Source organism: Aedes aegypti, chromosome 3 (assembly GCF_002204515.2).
Source record: "Aedes aegypti strain LVP_AGWG chromosome 3, AaegL5.0 Primary Assembly, whole genome shotgun sequence".
NCBI lineage: Eukaryota > Metazoa > Arthropoda > Insecta > Diptera > Culicidae > Aedes > Aedes aegypti.
In genome coordinates, this window is record NC_035109.1 from 217,761,190 (window position 1) to 217,781,729 (window position 20,540).

General features: G+C 41.3%; 1 protein-coding gene across 1 annotated transcript in view; it reads right to left on the reverse strand.

Annotated features, from left to right (window-relative positions):
* The window catches only part of LOC5565745, a 583,865-nt gene that overhangs the window by 11,250 nt on the left and 552,075 nt on the right, over nucleotides 1-20,540 (reverse strand). The window contains exons 6-9 of the mRNA XM_021852121.1: nucleotides 15,690-16,041; nucleotides 13,764-15,635; nucleotides 13,498-13,706; nucleotides 13,212-13,437 (exon numbers count right to left, since the gene is read on the reverse strand). Coding sequence (XP_021707813.1) covers nucleotides 13,212-13,437; nucleotides 13,498-13,706; nucleotides 13,764-15,635; nucleotides 15,690-16,041 — 2,659 coding nt within the window. The remainder of the gene's footprint in view (nucleotides 1-13,211; nucleotides 13,438-13,497; nucleotides 13,707-13,763; nucleotides 15,636-15,689; nucleotides 16,042-20,540) is intronic.

A 20,540-nucleotide genomic window follows, 5' to 3' on the forward strand; every position in this document is an offset into this window, starting at 1 on the left:
TCTATGCCCAGGGAAGTCAAGAAAATTTCCATTACGAAAAGATCCTGAACCGACCGGAAATCGAACCCAGACACCTTCAGTATGGCTTTGCTTTGTAGCCGCGGACTCTAACCACTCGGCTAAGGAAGGCCCCAACTTATTCACATGCATTTGAAACTTTTTCAATTTTCCATACAAAATGACCAACTTTGGTGAGTTAGATCTCAGTTATATATGGAAATTTTCGAATGAAACTTTCACAGAACATCAGATGCAACTTGAGTTTTAACATATATTTTTGAATAATTTTTCCAATCACAAGTTTATAAGTAATAACGGTTTAACTAAACTGTAATTTTCGACGAAAAAATCAAAACTTTTTATCTTAAAATCTGACAGCCTTACAAAAAAACTGTCTTCAGCAAACTTATTCATCTCGTCAAAATCTACAACTTTGCTGAAGATACCATGAAGCTATTCCTTCAATATGTTTAGTTATGTCAATTATAAAATTCACTTTAGTCAAACCGTTACTGCTTTTCAACGTGTGATTGGCAAAATCACTCAATAATATATGTTAAAATTTAAGTTATGTCTGATGTTCTGTGAAAATTTCATTCAAATCGGTCCATAAATAACTGAGATATAGTTTATCAAAGTTGGTCATTTTGCATGAAAAATCAAAAGAGTTGCAGTTTTTTTTTTCTCAGCGAAGAATCACACCATCAACAATAATAGCGCGAAAGCAATAACCAATCGCGTGTGAGTAGCAAACGGAGTGACGAAGCAACCAAGCGAGAACCCCACCACTCGCCATCGGTGAACGGAACTCGAGCAAATAAAACCACTGGTTGTTCTGCTCCCAGCTCATTCACAAATCGAACGGCATAACGAACGGATCAAGCAGCGGAGCAGCAAAGAAGAGCGCGTGAAAGCCACAACAGTGTGCGAGTAGCGAACGGAACCAGAGAGCAACGAAGCGAAAGCAACAACTGAAAATCATTCAGTGGACGGATTAGTAGTCAGCGCCAACCGGCGACCTGTTGGAAAGTAACACCATCTGCCTCTCCTTACCATTCATATTCTTGTACTTGATGATTTCAATGAAATGGTTTGGTTTGGCGATGGAGCAAAGAGTTATTTAGGGTGATTTTACTTGACAAAGAGTTGTTGATAAATATTCCAATCAAAAAGAGTTGTTTTGAAAAAGTTCACTTTTGGCAGAATTTTCCTCGGAAAATTTATGCTTTACCAAAGAGTTGTTAATGAAATTCCTGCAGCAAAGGGTCGAGTTTCTCCCCACGAATATTTCCAGCCAGGACCAGTCATGGCCCCCGCTTCCAAAATTCTCGAGTACGGAAATTGGAAAATGTATTAAAATTAATAAACTGTTTCTTGACCAATTGTAATGAACAACTATTGATCTGAATTGATTTTTCTACATGTTGTCTATCGCGTTAATCTGAAAAATAGGCTATATGAAATTGATGTCTTGGCAAGGGATGTACAAGATGAGCATTATGCTGTTATTGCATCCCGACGGCACTGCAGCAGCGTTCTCCTCAAATTGTCGTATTGTCGATTATTCGTGATAAATCAGATATTGTATGATGCTACGAGATGAATTAAGAGATTATAGCAAGTATGTGGTAAGCACATTAAGAAATATTACTAGCTATACTGTGTTTATCACGAGAAGTTCTTACTAGCTCGAAAGTGTAAATGAAATGAACCGAATCCTGTTGTTGTTACAGAGGGATTTTAATCCGAAGGTCATTCGTCCCTTAAATGAACCGAATCTGTCGAAGATAGTATGTTTTACATAATTTGAATTGCAGACGATGCTCCTCCCTTTCGTATTCTTCGCCTTCTTCTGATTGACCAATCTAGGATAAGATACATGAAGTTGATGTCTTGGTTAGGGATTTACATATCTTGGAAAATTCACAATTGCGGAGAATGCTAATGCATGAGAAATTGGTCGAACATGAATTGCTGGAAGGGTTGACATTAACTAAATATTCAATACGAGCTATTGATAATCAATAGTTTTCTTTATTATGAAGGTAAATTTCTGTTCCATGGATGGAAAATTATTACAATTGTTCAATGAGAATGTCTTTTCAAAAGCATTCTAAATATGTCGCAATTTTGTTACATGGGATAATTTTCCTAATCAAAGTGTTCCCTTAAAATATGGAACATCAAAGACGCTGTTGGAAATGCCACTCTATTTTACAATTGTTGTGGAATGTTGAGCACTCACCCCGACGGCACTGCAGCAGCGTCCGCGATGACAGTCTCAAAATGTTTAGTCATAAATTATTCATGACAAATGAAATTTTGTATGAAGCTGTGAAATTGATTTAGGAATATTAGAAGTCATATATAAAGTCGGAAATATTTCTCTTTTAACTCTTTTCCACTAATTTGATGGCCCTGAAAGGGGCCGATGGCTTTGTTAGCTTTGATGCTCTTACAGATAAATAACACTGCGGGATGTTATCAGTTGATTGCCATGGTCAAACGGGGAATCCTCAACTCAAATGTATAAATTTATATAATACGACGAACCGAAAGTTTCGTGGCGTGGATGGCGCACAACAGTAACAGGTAGTGGATCACCTTAAGTCGAAATCTGATGATTGCGGCGATGACGATGGCTGGGTGAACGCAAACAAGCGGTGAAGCACAAAGCGAGAATGACTTGCCCGACCGTGTTCACAGTTCGACCGCAAATTTTCCTGTGGACTGCTTCCCCTTCTTCTTTGCGGCGGCAGCGGTGATGACTTTGGCTTCGGACGGCATCATCTCTCGCTCGCTCGACAGTTTGATTTGAGCGAAGCAAGACAAACGAGGAGTTCCTTCGCTATCGATGTCTGTGCCTGAGAAGCACGCCCGGTCAGAGCCAAACGATCTATTGCCTGCTGAGATGCGATCCAAGCGGAGAATGGAAAGCAAATGACGTCAAATTTTCTCTAGCACCCCTATTTATAAATTTGCTTGAAATCAACGATCTCTTTTTAAACAGTAATCAAACTATTTGGACAAGTATGTGGGATTCAGTAAGAAAACGACATGACCCTTTGATGTCTTGTCTTTTAATTGAGGTGCCATTCAAGGAATTTCGTTAAACCAGCAAACCATTATAAGAGTTCAAAATATTTCATGCCAACGTAAGGCTCTTGGTTTTGAAATTCCCATTTCACTCCTGTATAGAGAATTTTTATTTTACGTTCAAATTGTGCGGCATAATCAAATGCAAACGCATTCATTTCCCGATGGTTAGTTCCTGTGCTTTTACTGTTCATAAGTCGCAAGGTGGAACTATCCCCGAGGTCGTGTACGACTATGACAAAAGCCAGGATCAGCAATTGGTATATGTTGGTGTGTCGCGGGTTACTTCATTGCAAGGACTATTTTTGACAAACTCTACCTTTTTGAAGTTCCATCACGCCAAAGGCAGCAATTCTCCCAAGAGGGTTGACTTAAGGAATGAGCTGCAGCGCTTAGGCAATCATCGATTAGTGACGCTTTGAGGCGAACTGCGTGAAATACTGGATCATAGCGGCCAAGCCTGCATATTGATGAGTATCAATGTACAGAGCCTAAATGCTCATGCAATGGATATTGAAACAGACCAAAGCACTGGACCGATACTATCGATTCTCACGATCGAAGCACCCGAGCTATCAAACATCTAATCTACTGGAGGAGTTTGGCGAACTGCTGCTGGAGCCAGAAACCGATCACCCAACCAAGCAACACAAGGAAGCAACGACCAAATAAACAAATTCAATCAGGACTTTCAACAAATTCAATTTCAGGACTACCAAAATGAGTCCAAAAAGAGTCAACTTCTGAAAACTGATGGAAACCCAGGCGCAGCGGACACGGTAACACTACCGTTCGACCGGATAATATCCGTCCCGGGGTTTGCGTGATAAACAGCAAAGAAAGATTACACGGGATGTAAGTTTTTAAACAACTTTACTTTCTTGCGGACTAGTACGGACTACAATAATAACAAACATTAATATCACACATTTACAATTATGCTTTGTCAAACTTCTACATACACATACATATTCAGACAAAATGTCATCGTTAACTGTCATCATCATCCAAGGAGAAGTAATTGGCAAACATGTCTGATTTTCTTATTTTAAGCTTTCTGCTAGTGCACAAAGCCAAAATAAAAAGTTCACTGCTGATGGATGCTTTCTTCGCGAGATTTGTGCCTTTGACGTTTCAGTGCAATCTTAGAAATTGATTCCAAACTGTTTCACCTTAAGCTTCATGTGAGCGATAGCTGTGTGTTAGCTGCTTCTTTTCTTTACATTCTGTTGCTTCCAGGCGGCACTTTTTGTCCCGAAACAGATTTGTTTACTGTCTTCTTGTTCGCTGTACGGCTGATGAATTCCCATTTTATATAAAGACGTTTCGCATAAGAACATTTCGCAATACTTGACATTTTGCATAATTCACGTTTCGCATAAAGCAATTTTAGCGGCCTTCCTTAGCCGAGTGGTTAGAGTCCGCGGCTCTAAAGCAAAGCCATGCTGAAGGTGCCTGGGTTCGATTCCCGGTCGGTCCAGGATATTTTCGTAAAGGAAATTTCCTTAACTTCCCTGGGCATAGTGTGTCGTCGTACATGCCACACGATATACGAATGCGAAAATGGCAACTTTGGCAAGGAAAGCTCTCAGTTAATAACTGTGGAAGTGCTCATAAGAACACTAAGTTGAGAAGCAGGTCCTGTCCCAGTGAGGACGTTAATGCCAAGCAGAAGAAGAATAAAGCAGTTTGGTAAACATATTTATGAACTACATACCCTTCACTTTTTGTAACAATCGGGACTCGGTTATGGTTATTATAGACAACTTGATATAATAATCTCTTAGAAATATAATTGTAAAAGATACTGTATCGGTGTCGAAGTAAAAATAAGTCAATAGATAGAGGCCGCCGAAAAACTATACATGTATTACTAGTTCGCGGAAAATGCCAAACCAATCAATAAAGAATAGGTTTTTCGCAATAATTATCATTCTGCCCTCGTCACGTATCTTATCTCATCACTGATCGCATTGTTTGCGCGAAAACAGCAAACCATTCATTCGCTTATTACAATCACAGCAACGTGCTTTGAATGCCACTATCGAGACAAACTGTCGTCGTCAACACGATGGTTCCGAAACCTTGCACCATATGGAGTGCCCGAGTAATTAGTACCCTCCTCTAGCGTGGTTGATAAATTCATTATTTATTCCACACATGTTGATACATCTCGATACAGCATCACCAGTAACCGTCCCTCAGAATCGCGACAGTTTTTTTTTCCTGCTCTCTTGCAACAAATTTGGTCCCCTCTAAGCCAACAACTGCATGTGACAATCAGGCACCAAGGCATTAAACATTCAACGGGTCTTGTTTGGGTGAATGTAATTACTGACCAGCGAGGGTAGCACGCGACTATTTTTTATAGATGGAAACCACATAACATTGTTCTGTTTCGATGCGAAGAAAAACTTTTCGTATCTTTGCTGCATTACAACACCTGTTTTTGAGTTTTGAAATGAAAATTTCCAATAATATCTTTTCATCTTTATTGAGCAGATTTTCAGCCCTGGGCTAGCTCATTTTAGAACTCACTTGCCTTCCAAAGAAATTCGTCATGGAATCTTAACGACATAAATGACTACCTTGGGAATGGGATTTAATCTTCAAGCATGCGACCTCTCTCAACAAAGAAACGTGGGCAATCGAACACGGCATGCTTCGCTGTTTTCTCCACACCAGCACAATTGGGGCACGCAGGAGATTCTATGTGCCCGAACTGACAAAAACTGCGTCAGGTGGACTCTCCATGGTTTCTTATATACCAATCTGATGCATTTGGTATTAGCCGATGGGTCCATCTACTTTTAGTGGAGTTATCCCATTCGTGCTGCCAACCTCTGAGCGTTGCCTCTTTACACGCGTTGCGAACTCCTCTGGTACCTCTTTGGTTGAAGCATTGAACATGTTCCTTGATGATGAGCCAGATGGGCGTCATCCCGGTCATGATGTACACAGCCTCATAAGAAACCGTCCGGTATGCACTTGCTACTCTTAGGCACATTATCCTGTACGTGCTTTCCAACCGCTTTAGGTTTCTGCTCGTTCTAAGCGCTTTTGACCAGATTGGTCTTCTATACCTTAGTATGGATAGCGCCACGCTTGGCAGGAGCATAAGTTTGCTGGCAATTACATCAGAGCTATTACCCAGACAACCAAAATGCACGTATAACGAAATTACCTGGAGGCTTTGTATGTGCAACATTTCACTTATAAGATGTCGAGAAAAGGCCTTCTACGTACAAAAGTGGAGGCGATATGCGTGCATACATTATGTGATGAATAATAACATACAATGCGTCTGTATAAATTTTCTACCGAACTAACCTGTGATCTTATCCGACTTAACTTATGATAACAAATGTTGATTTGACAGCTGCTACGGAGTGATCCGATTTTGTTTGTACGAGTGTACGAGTGAACTCAGAAAAGAAGTGTTTTATGCGAGGAAGGTCATCAATCTGACGAGTTTATCCACGGTGTTTTGCGGGTTTGATGTAATTAGTATGAATAAACGAGTTGTAACGTGTACTTTCATGCGATTTCTGGTTGTCTGGGTAGATATCATTCTCAAAACCACCGCTATAGCCGTAGATGCCCTTTGTCAGGCATATTCAACGTGGCTAGCGAAGCTGAGCTTGTCATTGATCATTAGCCCAAAATGCCTAAGGGATCGCTTGGACTCTATGGTGCAATCACCTACCGAGATAAGCGCCCTTTGCTCGGACTTGCGGTTGTTGACCACCACCACCTTACTCTTGTGACGGGCCAGTCCTAGTTTCCTAGACTTCATCCATTCATCAACTATGAAAATAGAGATTGCTCGAAGATTTGCAATAGGGTAACGACTGTTTATTTCGTTCTTAAACGCTAACAGTTGGCGCCAGTGGCAAAAAGTACAGACAACAACCTTTAGAACATTCAGTTTCTTTCACTGGCCGCCGAGCGACGACACTGTTGTTTATATTCCACCCACTGATCGCGCTACGGTCGATTCTCAAATTTCTCAAACTTTCAACACAAGCGCATGAAAGAATGGTAGTCGGAGAACTGTCAAAACGTATGGAAAATAATGGAAAACGTAAATTACTTGCAATTAGAGGACTGGATCAAAAAAGTAGTGATTAGAAATCAAGTGTAAAGTGAATACATAACTTTTTGTGTTTAGTTCATCTTAGTAGTGGTGCTTTCTTTGCTTCAGGATTTCGTTTTTACTACCACTGAAAAAGAGCCATCTATTGCATTTTCAGTTTTGAATATCGCCCTATTGATTCGCACCGCCAGTACACCGGCAGCTTGTACTCTCTAGGAGGGGCTTTTCTCAGCATGGAAGCATCGTGACGCTCGTGATATCACTGCAACTAGCTCTGCACCATTTAGGTCCAGAGTGTTCCGTTCGCGCCTCAGAGCTTCAGTGAATACTTCGCCGTCGAAGCGCGCTGTTTTCCCTGGTATTATACTATAACGGATCGATTGCTGATCAACATCATCATCGCTCAAGTTGATGTTTGCTATCGCAAAACCGTCATTTAAGATAGAGACTACTTCTTGGATTGGGTATCGTCCTGTCATCCCTATAGCTGCAAGCAGTTGAGACTTATCCGCCACCCAGTTCCCGTTGTTGGCTGGTATGCGGTATGGGTCCGATACCAAGTCAGTCTTCGTTTTCGAGGCTGCCTGTCAAAGCAGCTACTGGGCTGCATTACAGTATTTTAAATTTAACTGTGTTACTTCCCTTTTGACTGCTTTGATACTCCGCTTGTGTCGACACATATTAGGCACTTAGCGATATGCTTACAATTGTTTGCCCTATGGCATTCATTGCCGCATTTTATGCACGTCTTAGTTCTGTCGGGACCATTGCAATTCCACAACTTATGGCCCTTCCCGAAACACTTCAGGAGGCTGTTGTATGCTCAGCCAGCAAACCAATCAGCCTACCTTGAGTGTGTTCAAGTTCTTCGCTTTGTTGGCTTCTGTAACCAGCAGCCTAATCGCCGCCACCTGGATGACTTGCGGGCCCTAACTAAGGATGACCTTTACTGCCCAGACAACCAGAAGTCGCATAGCAGTATACGACGAAAGTCATTTATTTGTACAAACTGCATCACTCCCGCACTAAATGGTGGGTGAAATCGTTTGATTGATGAGTTTCCTCGCATAAAACGCTATTTTATGAGTTCATATGTACATTTCGATTCGTTCCGCATAGTTTTACAAAGTAAGTCGGATCAATCCGTAGCAGCTGTCAAATAAACTTTGTTATCATAAATAAAGTCGCATAAGAGTATAGACCAATTCGCAAGAAAATCTACACACTCGCATTGCATGTTTTGTTTCATCATATAAAATATGTACGTAAATCGCCTCCACTTTTGTACGCATAAGGCCTTTTCGCGACATCTTATACGTGAAACTTTGCACATATAAGCATCGCATAAAGCAAAAGGTGATTTGGTTATACGTACATTTTGGTTGTCTGGGTGGCTACGTCGATGTCACACTGTTCGTTGAGGGTAGCCGAGACCTCCGCTGCATTAGTGACCTCATTCAGATTTTTACACTGGAAAGTCGCTTCTGCAGTCAGGGATCTTACATCGGCGACGAGGTTGCCAAGTACTTCTTGTGCCAGTTGCTTATAGATTGCACCCGTTTGCTTGGCGTCCTTCTTTAAGACTTGGATCATTTCACAAAACCTAGTCCGCCTTATCTGCGCCCCATGGGAATAACTTCTCCGTGCTTCGCATCGCCTTCAAAACCTCGTCTTATTTAGTTTTCTCCATTTCGATAACGATCTTCTTGGGCTCCGTTTTTGGTTTTCTCCTTTCTTTCTTTTTTTCCGGCTCGCATCCACGGGTTGCTGTTGTCTTGCGCCTGTGGTTCCTGTGGATGCACTGCGTTGTTTTCTTTTTTTTGGCTTTATTGGCGTTAGGCTTGGTGTTGGCCTCTCCACAGTTGCCATGTCCCCCTCCACTTTTCCCTTAGCAATCAATCGTCTTTTCGCCACGTATTGATCCTTGGAAGGTCCCCTCTTTTGCATTGCGCATCGAATAATATCATCAGATATATTCGCGTTGCTTGTGAAGGAAAACACTTCGGTCTGACACGACTTAGTGTCTTTTTGCCTTCTACCTTGCCAAGTTGTTCCTTGGTTTTCTCGTAGTCCTGCTTTGCAGCTAGGACTGATTGTCGCAATTTCAGCAGACTTGTTTCCAAGTCTTTGCTGACATTGCTTTTGCTCTTAGCAAACTCGATGATGACATCAAGTTGCTCAGCAGCTACCTGTATTTTCGGGAGGAATTCCTTATTACGATCCATGGCCTCGATTAGTCCCTGCCCATCAATCACCTCACATGTTGTACTGGAGCGGTCAGTGTCTGCCGTCGTTACAGTTTCTCGGCTTTTGCCTACATTGTTCTCACTTAATTGATGTTGCTCGCCTCCTTTCTTGGAGGAAACCTGCCGGTTACTGATTGGTCCAGAAGTTTCTCCTTCGCATTCCGCTAGTTGTTTGTTTTGATGGATCATCTCTTATGGGTCCTCCTAAGACCGCTATGCACCTCCGCTAAAATAGTCGCCTTTGTGATCCCATGGTTATCTATGCATGCAGGGAGTCCTTACTAAGGTTGACATAGTCCTTCATGAGGTACTATGTTCAGAGCTGGATCGACGTAGGTAATGGCATCTGAACCTACTCCCGCCGAGTTGGGACAGCTATGCGACGGATTTGGAACGTACTCTAAGGCCTGCCACGGCGCCATTAGTCCACTCACCGTTTCAGGTCAGTGTCACCCGATCCTACTAAGGGAGTAGAATGTCACCGCTGTCATCCTCAAAGCATATTATTCAGTACATATACCGTAACTTGGCCTTAGTCGTGCGCTGCCAGTATACATAATTGGGCTGGCGTTGGTCCCAATGTGCTCGAAGCTTTCCTACTCGTTATTTAATGCCTTTTCCGTTTGTATAGCGACCAGTATACCATAATCAAGATCTTACTGGCATCAATCCTGATTTTGGGCTAGGGTGCTTTGGTACTTTAAGCGGCACCGCACCTGGCTTTGACAGAGTTGCATTCCGATTTTTGTGGTTTTTTATGAAGGTTCATCAGAGTACACTGTGAACTCCACCACATCCTGTGCAACACCCCAACTCGCATAGGTACTGGGGGGGGTCCGTTTAGTCCTTAGACTTTCGTCCTTGCTGCCCCGGTAGATCTGCGTTACGGGTAAGAGCAACGTTACTTGCCACAAAAGAATATGTTATTTCAGATTACTGCTCTTGATCCACTCGCTTTCCAAAAAAATCTGATGAGAATACACAGAATGCAGAAGACGAATTTGTACTTTTAGTGTTAATCCAGATAGCGCAACTGTCAATCCGTGCTGAACACATCGCTCGCGAGACGCGAAAAGATCCTAGCTTTGGTAAGATCGTTCAACTGTTAGAAACGGAAGCAGAAATGGCACGAATTGGATACAAAGCACCAGAAGTAAAATACACTCTGAGTGCGAGCTGTCTGTTGTTCGAACACCGTGAAGTAGTTCCAGCTATTTTTCATCAGTCTTTGCTGAATGATCTCCAAGCATCTGGTGAAAATGAAAGGAATTGTCTGTTCGTTTGTATACTGGCCGGGAAATGATACAGATATCGAGAAAGCCGTGAAATCCTGTTCTGGTTGTGCTCGATTGTGCTTCTGATGCTCCACCGAAATTTAGTGACCACCACTGGCAATATCCTAAATGCCCCTGGAAAAGAGTACACATCGATTATGCCGGTCCAGTAGCAGGCTCAATGCTGCTCATCATAGTCGATGCGTACAGCAAACGTTTGGAAGTTAAGGTCACGAATACGTCAACGACTGCGACGATCAGCAGTTAGGATGAGTTGTGCTCACGACACGGCGTACCCGTCACTGTTGTTTCGGACAATGGGCCGCAGTTTATCGCAGCGGAATTTAAGAACTTCTTGCAGAAATGAGGAGCGAAGTTGTCGGCTCCATACCACCCAGCAACAAATGGACAGACTGAGCGATATGTTCAGACAACAAAGGACGCTATGAAGGTTATGGGGACAACTGCCTCGACTCTGCATTCCGGCTTGAACATATTTCTCCAGCTGTGCCGCCTCGTTCCTCACGCAACCACAGGTGATTCACCATCCAAGTTGTTTATCGGGCGGAATATCAGAACCCGTCAAGATCTGCTGAAGCCTGACGACATCCATCAAATGATCACTGAGAAGCAAGGGACAAATTTCATACCATAATTTCGTGAACTCGTTCCGGGTTAGCAAGTATACTTTCTTTCCGGCAATTCTCGTATGGATAAACGGATTTCTTGTGCGATTGTCGTTCGACTGGGAGATCTCCACTATGAAGTCGAGTATGCTGGGAAACGGTTCAAGCGTCACATCGACCAAATTAGATCCAGAATCGGTACGCAAGGTTCTCAAGTGACTGAAGCAATTATCAGTGAAGCTCTTACTGAACTGGACGTATCGAGGCACATTCATTTCTATGGCAATAGTGGTATGCTTTCCAGTGCATCGATAAATCCAAGCAATGCTAGAAATAATCCTGCTGATCAAGGTTCTCCAGAGTTCCATACTCCTTCTGCAAGCCCGGTGAACAATGCTATTCAACAAGATTCTTCCCCATTCATCTTATGTCGTTTGACAAGAGCTTGTCGTCCTCCGTGTAAGTATTCGTCGGAGACGATTCATTTCGAAAGAAGGGAAGACATGTTATGTATGTAGTCTTTTTTATGTAACTTATTTTTTTTTAAAGTAGACTGGTTACTCTGCCGTTCAGTATAATACGACGTTCAATGAAACAAACCGCGATTTCCTCGAGAAAAAAGTTTGAATTTGTTTTAAAGTCCGTATATCAATTGTTCTTTGAATACAGAGTACTTAATGTAACCGCGACTGCCTATTCTACCCCAAGATCCCGAAACACCCAATGTCATGTAGATTCCGTAAAAATATTAAGATGTCGGAAAAGCTTTATCCGAATACTTGGAAATTTGTTTACCAAGAACTGAAACTTTGATGTTTATGAAGCTTGTATCTCCCATTTTCAAAAGCATTGTACTATTTCCATTAAGATGTTGCTTTTATTGCTCTACATTTAAAAATAACAAAAATGGAATTGAAATGACATGGTTTTCTAAAATAGTAATCATCAAAGAATATTTATTTTAAAGTTCAATCCGCACTGTTCTAAAGATCAACGTGAATCGCGATAGATACTCGATACATCTCAATTTCCTTGAATTATACCCTAACGAACGAATCCTCTGATGACTGCGGCAAACCGACACGTCGCGCAAATGTTACCCATACACAAATTTCCAACATTGACGTCCGTATGTGGTTTCGACTCTCAAACCAATCATTGCTCAGTCTGTCGTCCATGAGGTGTAATGGTATAGGCAGAGTGCACTGATGTGACGCCTCACTCCAGAGTTCGTCCTTCCAACCGGCAATGACGACCATATGACCAGCGAACCCGAAGTCATCCCCTTTTGTGTTTGCACCATTGTCTTTCGTTCGCAAACCGAAGGGGTGAGATTTCACGTACACCATTCATTGTATCGTTACCCAGTCGGTTTTAGAAAAAGCAAAGAGATTAATTCCTCCTCTGAATGCGTAATGCATTTTCCCCATGTGGAGAGCCATCAGATGTGCTAACTGATACTGTTCGATACATAATTCATCAACATTTTACGCATATAAATCATACCACCTGATACAGATGAAATGACCATTAGATCGAATCTTCCCACTGCACATTACGATTCAGAAGGGTTTGGGATGGCGTTGCCGTTCAGAACATCCATTAGCGCGTTTTACACGACTCAATCACAGATCGACACAAGACTCGTTTGTGTTGTTTATCAGGCAGTGAACCGAGTGTGGAAATTAATTATTAACAGCGGAATGTGTTTCCCCCGTGAGCTGGTAACCATTTCTCATTGCTCGGTTACTTATGATTGAAATGTTAACAAAAACCGCAACGTGATACGGTCGTAAAATTTTAATGATCTGCACTGCCGAACAGTTGGGTGTTTCGTACTCATCTGTTTGTGTGATTTGCTAATGGTACGTACCTCCAGCGATTGCCGTTTTGTTGTCGGAATCTCGCATTGATAGGCTTGAAGATGCGTGCGATAGGCCGCTGGACTCCGTGCTGGTTTGCAGCAGAATACCGGATGTGGAGGGAATTGCTATTTGAGTCTGATTTTGGGACAACCGAAGCCGCCGTCGAAGTTTTGGCATATCGAAAGGAACGTCACCAACGTCCATCGATGTTACGCTTCCGGATGTGCATGGCTCCTAGAAATTAAGGTTGTTCAGTTAATCTACTCTAGTTCATAGAGGTCAGACTTTGAATACCTGTTGCATATGAGCTCGTCGTCGCCTCAATTTTGGCATATCGAATGGAAGATCGCTGAAATCTTGGGTCACCGCTGACTTTCCGTGATCTGACTTTTCCAGTCCCAGAGATGCTCGTTGAATACCCAAGTTGAGAAAATTCGTTCGAGATTTTACATCTTCTCGGGAATGAAGGGAAATACCACTGTCCGAACCTTGTATTTCTGGACCTAAAACATTCAAAAGTTATATCCCCCAAAATGTTTAAAACGATTCCCCCATCTTACCCGTTATCAACAGAAGAGCCTTATTGGGTGCCGGTCGCCTTACTTTAGGTACGATTATTTTCACAGCCTCGTTTTCCTCATTCTCCTTCTTGGATATTGCTCCAGTGGTAATAGTTTCGTCTGGCGATTGTTTCTGTGAGTTGTTTCTATTGATGTCCGAAGTCTCCGAACCAGGCTCTTGGGAAGACTTATCGGAAATGGGACTCAGAATGTTCAACTTGTTGTGGACAACTACGGGAGCTCGCAAAGGGAAGGCAACTGACGGCCCCGAATCGGAGCTATGTGAACTGAGTGACGACGAGTGGCGTGAATCAGAGCTGGAAGTGCTGCGGTTTCCCTCACTCGTACTAGATTTCAGTGATTCCATGCTGCCTCCACTGCTAGAAGTCGCCATACTCTCTGTAGAAGAATAGTTCCTTCCCCGTTGCTTATGACTCCGATGGTTACGCTTCAGCTCTAGAACGCGTTCCGGTTCTAGACACATCGTGGATCGAGGCCTTTCATTGCTCTTAGGACTATTGTAAGAGGAATCGTTAATACTACCATCACAACTGCCGGAAGGAGGAACTTCACTATTCCGTATCGCCTGGATGTCCAGGCGAAGGTCTTTCAATCGCGGATGCTGCGCTGCATTAGAAGAAGGAAGATTCGGCGCACTTTTTATGCTGTTAATGAAGAAACGTTCGTGTTTGCCAGGGAATTTCATAGGAAGCGGAGCTGTTGATGGAGGAGAAGGCGTGTAGCCACGCAGTGGAAGTTGAGAGGAAGACGTTGAGTTTGCGTTGGTTATATTGTCTAGTTGTTTGTCAATCTGAAGTTTTTCCAGATCTTTGGAAAGGTTTGCTTCTGCCGAGTTTTCTATTTCCGCAGTAGTTTGAATTTGTGTCGATGAAGGCGCTTTTAATGAACTTTTCGACCGCTTGGTTTCACCCCGTTTGCTGCGGTCTCGGTTCTCCTTGTTCTGGCTGGATACCATGTTGCTAGTACTGCTGTTATTACTCTTGTTCAACTGCAGAAGTACCGACTGATTAGTTACTCGATCTACCTCGTCCAAATCATCATCCGATCGAGTGATCTTGGAGTCAAATGCCGTTTCGTAGATTTGTCTTGTCCGTATGCTCGTCATATCTTCATTAACGATTGCGGAATTATCACTCAGAGTACAATCGGCACAGTTCTGCGCGCCCGGTTGATGGACATAGAATATACTGCGGGGTCGGAAGAGTTCATCGTTGTCCTCGCCGAATGCGGGTGTGGCACAGGCACAAACTGCTGCTGGACCTAGCATTCGATGTGGTGGCATTGAAGGATCTACCGACGGTGGAAGGCTACAGTTTGTACGCACTATGGCCAATGCTTGCGCATGCCAATCTCTTCTTTTTCGACATTCAGAACAATCCGAATCGTCCGATGTAGTGGTGGAAGGCGAGTCACAGCGTATGATTCGCACTCCCTCCTCGGTTATTGAGTAGCGTTTTGGAAGACAAACTTCTTTCTCTGCTCCCGGAGTATCTAAGCTGCTACTTTTCCTATATCTAGGCCCAGCTTCCCGTTGGCGTGCACCTGTTGATGAAGTTCTACTATTTGCTCTTTTAGCTTCAGATGACTCTGGTTGATGTTCTGCTGCAGTTTGGTGTTGCTGCTCTTGCTGGGCTTTATTTTTCAACAAGTCCGAATAGTAATAGGGAGACGGATTTCGTTTCGCTGTGTCTGGACCGGTTGTCTTAATAGGACTTTGGCGCGACGGAAGGGGATGTACTAAATCTTCAGAAATGCTATCTGGTGAGTTGAGTTCAGGAACCTTGTTCAGCTCGTCTTCTTCTTCGTCGTTATCCTCCTCCTCGGACGTTATGGGTGCAGAGGATCCTGAAACTTTACAAGAATTTTGAAAATGTTACTCAAACCATTAAAGTGTACCTCTCATACCTGAGCTGAAATTCTCGTTGATGTATTTCACCTCACAAGTGCTATTCGGTCGCCTTGGCTGCCGCTGTTTGGATCGGCCAGTGCTTCGTTTGTAGCTGCGTGCGGTATTGAAAATCTCCTCAACAGTTTTAATTGCTACTGCATTTGCGGCAATTTCGGTAGCTCCCGTCGGAATGGATGGTGGATGATTAGACAGGGGTGGTAATTGCGGTTGATGCTGATGTTGGCTCTGAAGTGTACCGGTGCTCAATACGCCTACGCCAGTGCCGATACCGACTGTTACCGTTCCTAAACTGTTGGTCGGAACTGCTGACAAGGGTTGTTGTAGGTTCAATGGTTCTAAAAAGGAAACCTGCAAAGAGATGGAAGGTGGAGAAGAAAATTTGAGCTAATTATTCGAGGCTGTTTCCATCATTCGTTGTAGATTGCCAGATTTTTAAATTGGAGAAGGATATGCATGTTGATGTATATACCCTTCCAAGCTAAAAAACGAACTGAACTGGAATGCCATACTCAGAACAGAAAGTGTCTGAAAAGGCAATTATTCGTGAGTGCACTGGATATTGAATACTATGGCGAAGGTGATGCTCATCGTTGCTCCCCCTATGAAATAATCTTATTCAACTGTTGTGGGTACGCACTTTAATTGGCTGCCCATTATTCAGTATATGAATAAGGATTCAAGTGCTGTATAATGACTTCAGGTATTTTCAAATGATTTCAGACGAGATGGGAGGGAAAGCACCGTTATATACAATTAGGCATGTTAGACACATTCCAAGTAAAATCGATGCATTTAATTTGCAGGCCCAGAGAAATTTATCGCTGTTGATATTAGTATCGTGATGTGAAGTTCGAATTCGTGCTGTGATAGGAGAGTGTGAGGATTTGAGGCCGTAAATCTATCATTCATTGGAATTCAATTAGATTAAACGATACCATATTGGATTCCTGGAATAAAACGAGTCTGCACATGAGAGATGTACAACTGAAGTTTGATGTGAAGTGAATTAATCAATTCAGAGAGGATAGTCGACCGTAAGTGACGAACGGGACTTTGAATAGTACACTTCTGGTCATAAGTTTGGTGTTACTTTTGCAAACATGGCGATAGATGGAACAGATTTTTGGAATTCAAGGAATTAAAAATCTTATATTTTTCCTGAAACCCTGTAGGAATTGTACTCGCAATCCCTATAAGGATCCTTCCAGAAATATTCGCTCTTTGTCTAACAAACCACTTAAGATATTATATGGAAATTACGCTTTCTACAGACATATTTTCCTCAGGCTTTACCAATTTTAAACCCCAAAATAGCTCTAAAGCAGAAATTCCTGAAGCGGGCAAGATCAATATAATTTATTTTGATTTCTTCGCGCTTCCATCCAATAATCTTTCGTCCATTATTTTTTTATTTGTTCAAGAAATTACTTAATGAACATTTTCAAAGCCACTTTGCATACTAAGTTCTTCCAAAATTTATCTGGAGTATCATTTGAAAAGGGTCAAACTTTGCTATCCGATTTTTCTCAAAATAATATAATAGCCTTCATTGAGATTTTTTTTTTACTTTTGAAATCGATTTTTTAAAACATGCTTTTTTATTTATGATAAAACTTTGTCTCAAAATAGGTAATTATGTTTATTATCAATCATGTAACCTTTACGTCTCTGACCTATTTTTACAACTAAATATCCGTAATTTTTTGGCTCTAATTTCCATAATTTTTCCAATAAAATTTTGACAACACACCACAACAGTATTCAAGTTTCGTGACCTGTACTGGAAACAGATGTTCCGTGGGGTCTGCCCGAAGGTTATTTGAGACATTTACATAATTATTTATTCAGTGTTTGTAACTGAATCATAAAGCATTAGTGTATTCCGCCTCTTTCAATTTATTTGGAATCATTCTGGCCGGTTCCGGATTCCCTGGAACCGGTTCCTGGGGCATCAGTTGGGGACCAAAATTTGATTAACACAAACCATATCATGCGTCCCGACTATGGGTATATAATAAAATTATATCAGCGTATGTTATAATGATTTAAAGATTTTATTGAACATAGGTTGTTACAAACTTGATGCAGGATGTTGTTAAAATAACTAAAACATAGCAAAAAGTTGTATGACTTGTAGCATAAATATAACAAAATATGTTGTATTAGGGTGGCTTAAAATTTAAAAATGTTTCAAAATCCAATCCCCGATATGTTCTTTACTATCCTTACCATAAAAATAGTGTTCTGTGAAACTTTCAGCTTTCTAAGTGACGATTCAAAGGTGGCCCATAGACAATGTAGGATTCTAAGAAAATTAGTATGGAGAAATTTTGATAAATGCTCCAAACACGCTAGTACTGTAATGTAAGTAGAAACTTATCATCCAATAGTAATGATTGAAATAACGCAAAATCTGCCAATTTTAGACCCCCTCCCTCCCCCACTTAACAGTGTTTGTATGAAAAAAAATTAAATGTTTGTATGAACCGTAAAGCTACGGAATACCCCCTTCCTCTCCCTGTTGCGTTACGTAATATTTGAACGATCCCTTACATTAAAGTATTAGCGTGTTTGGAGCTTTTGTCTAAATTTCCATGTAAACCTACATAATTCTAACAAATCTTTAATATTTGGAGCAATAGACAGAAAAATGTATGTGTTTATATAAAACAAGCAATTTAAAATTAAGCTTATAGCACAACAAGTCAATTTTCAATCACTTGCAATTTAGTCAATAATTAAATTAATAACAATTTGTTACCGCTTGGATAGTTTAAGACACCCAAGAGACTTTTTTCTATTAAGCCTGCCCTTATGTAGGTATTTAATTTTATTCTAAAATTGTTAAAAATAAAGTGGTGTAGTGTTTGTATGTCACGAAATGGCTTGAGAATGGGTCAACGGATTGATGTAGGTTTTTTACTGTTGTACTAGACAAGGGATGCGACGTGTTCTTGTGAGGAAAAAGTTTGGAAAAGGGGAGAAGGATAATGTGTCATTTTGTATGGGGGATTACATGACGTTTTACAACAGCCTACTTTATGGCAAGCCGAAGTTTGTCGGGACCACTAGTACTCAATAAATATAACACATTATATTATCTTTTTTGATTCGGAGGAATGCTATCGACTGAGGGAAACTGGCAGTAATCTGTTATTGGCGTTGCAGTCAGTGTAAATCAAAAGCTGATTCGTTTCAATTGTCCGACGTTTCGATGTATTTAACACCTTTTTCAAGGATTGTTTCTAACTGACTGCAACGCCAATAACAGATTACTGCCATTATCTTTTTTGTTTAAATATTTTCTTTCAATAACGGTGCCTAACATATGCCTAACGATATGCATATCACATTTTGAAAATTTTTTATAATATTTTTGTTATATGCCTGTAGTTGGGGTTACATCAATCTTCGAAATTTTACAACAGAAATTTGATCAGGGATTGAATCCTGAGAAAATTGAGAGAATCTGGACAACTTTGATCAGATCGGGGGGATAGCAATGCATTTCAACAAGCTCCAACCCTGGGGGACATTATTGCTATCGGAAGTTCGGGGATTGTTTATCGTGCCAGCAAAGTAAAACACTTATCCCCAACGGTGAACAAGCGAGAAAAATAGATTTTATCATCGCTCTCTCTTTGAGGCTCTCGTTTGCTATTCCTATTTATCAGACTTGTTACAACTTGCAATGCATTGCTGATCATGGACCGCAACAGATGGGATGTTTTTCTTCGCTTGCTTTGATCGTGCTTCAAAATCAAATGAGAACAAATTCTGCTATGCCTGAATTTAATACATACAATACATATTGAATGCAACATAAGAGGGTCATCTACGAGTGCTTCCGGAACACCCTGTAGCCGATTCCGGGACCTTGGAAAAGCTCATCAATCCTGTGTTTGCAACCCATATCACACGACATATTAATTTACAATTTTTGTTTTCGCTGGGGGTATAGTATGATGCATATTAAATAATTGCTTGCAACATAAGTTCATTGACAAGTATTCTCGGAATATTATTAATCCGATTCTGGGAACCTGAAAGAGAACATTAATCTGATGATTGCAATAACCTCTGTCATGCGACACATCAATATTCAAGTTTATTTTGCCTCCTGGCAATAATATAATGCATATTAAGGAATTTCTTGCAACAACGAGTTATTCACAAGTACCTCCGAAAAATTATGTGCAGATATGAACCCTGGAGAAGAAGAAGATGGCTTTTTGTATTTTTGATTTCAGCAATCGATTTTTTCTTTGCTGCATGAATAAAGTTACAGTCGAAGCTCGTTATAACGACAACTTTTATTGCGACAAATCTCTCTATAACGACATTTCCAATGGTCCCTTCAAATTCCCATACTAAGTTCAACTTTCATAGCGACATTTCTCTGTTTCGACCGTTCTCTATTACGACATTAGTGTTATATTCAATAGTCACTCAATACAACGACATTCGTTTAGCTATTTTAGTACATATTATGATCGTTTTATTCCTCCATGCTACATAACGACATCCAACCTCTTTATAACGACGATTTTATAGCGACATCTCCGTATACCGACGGTCCCTTGCGATGTCGCTATAACGAGCTTCGACTGTATTGTTAAAATGTTAAATTGGATTTTTTCAAGATTTCGGAGATGTTTTGAAATCTTGGTGGTAGTTGGTCCCTAGTGATTTATCCTACCTCCGTTCTGGTCACGATCTTCAGATTATCGTGATTCGTCAACATTCGTATTGATAAAGTGGAGGGACATGGTTGAAATGGAGTTTAAAAGAAACGAATGTCAGAACAGGTATCCACCGGCGACGCCAAACGGACCAACGTAATGTGG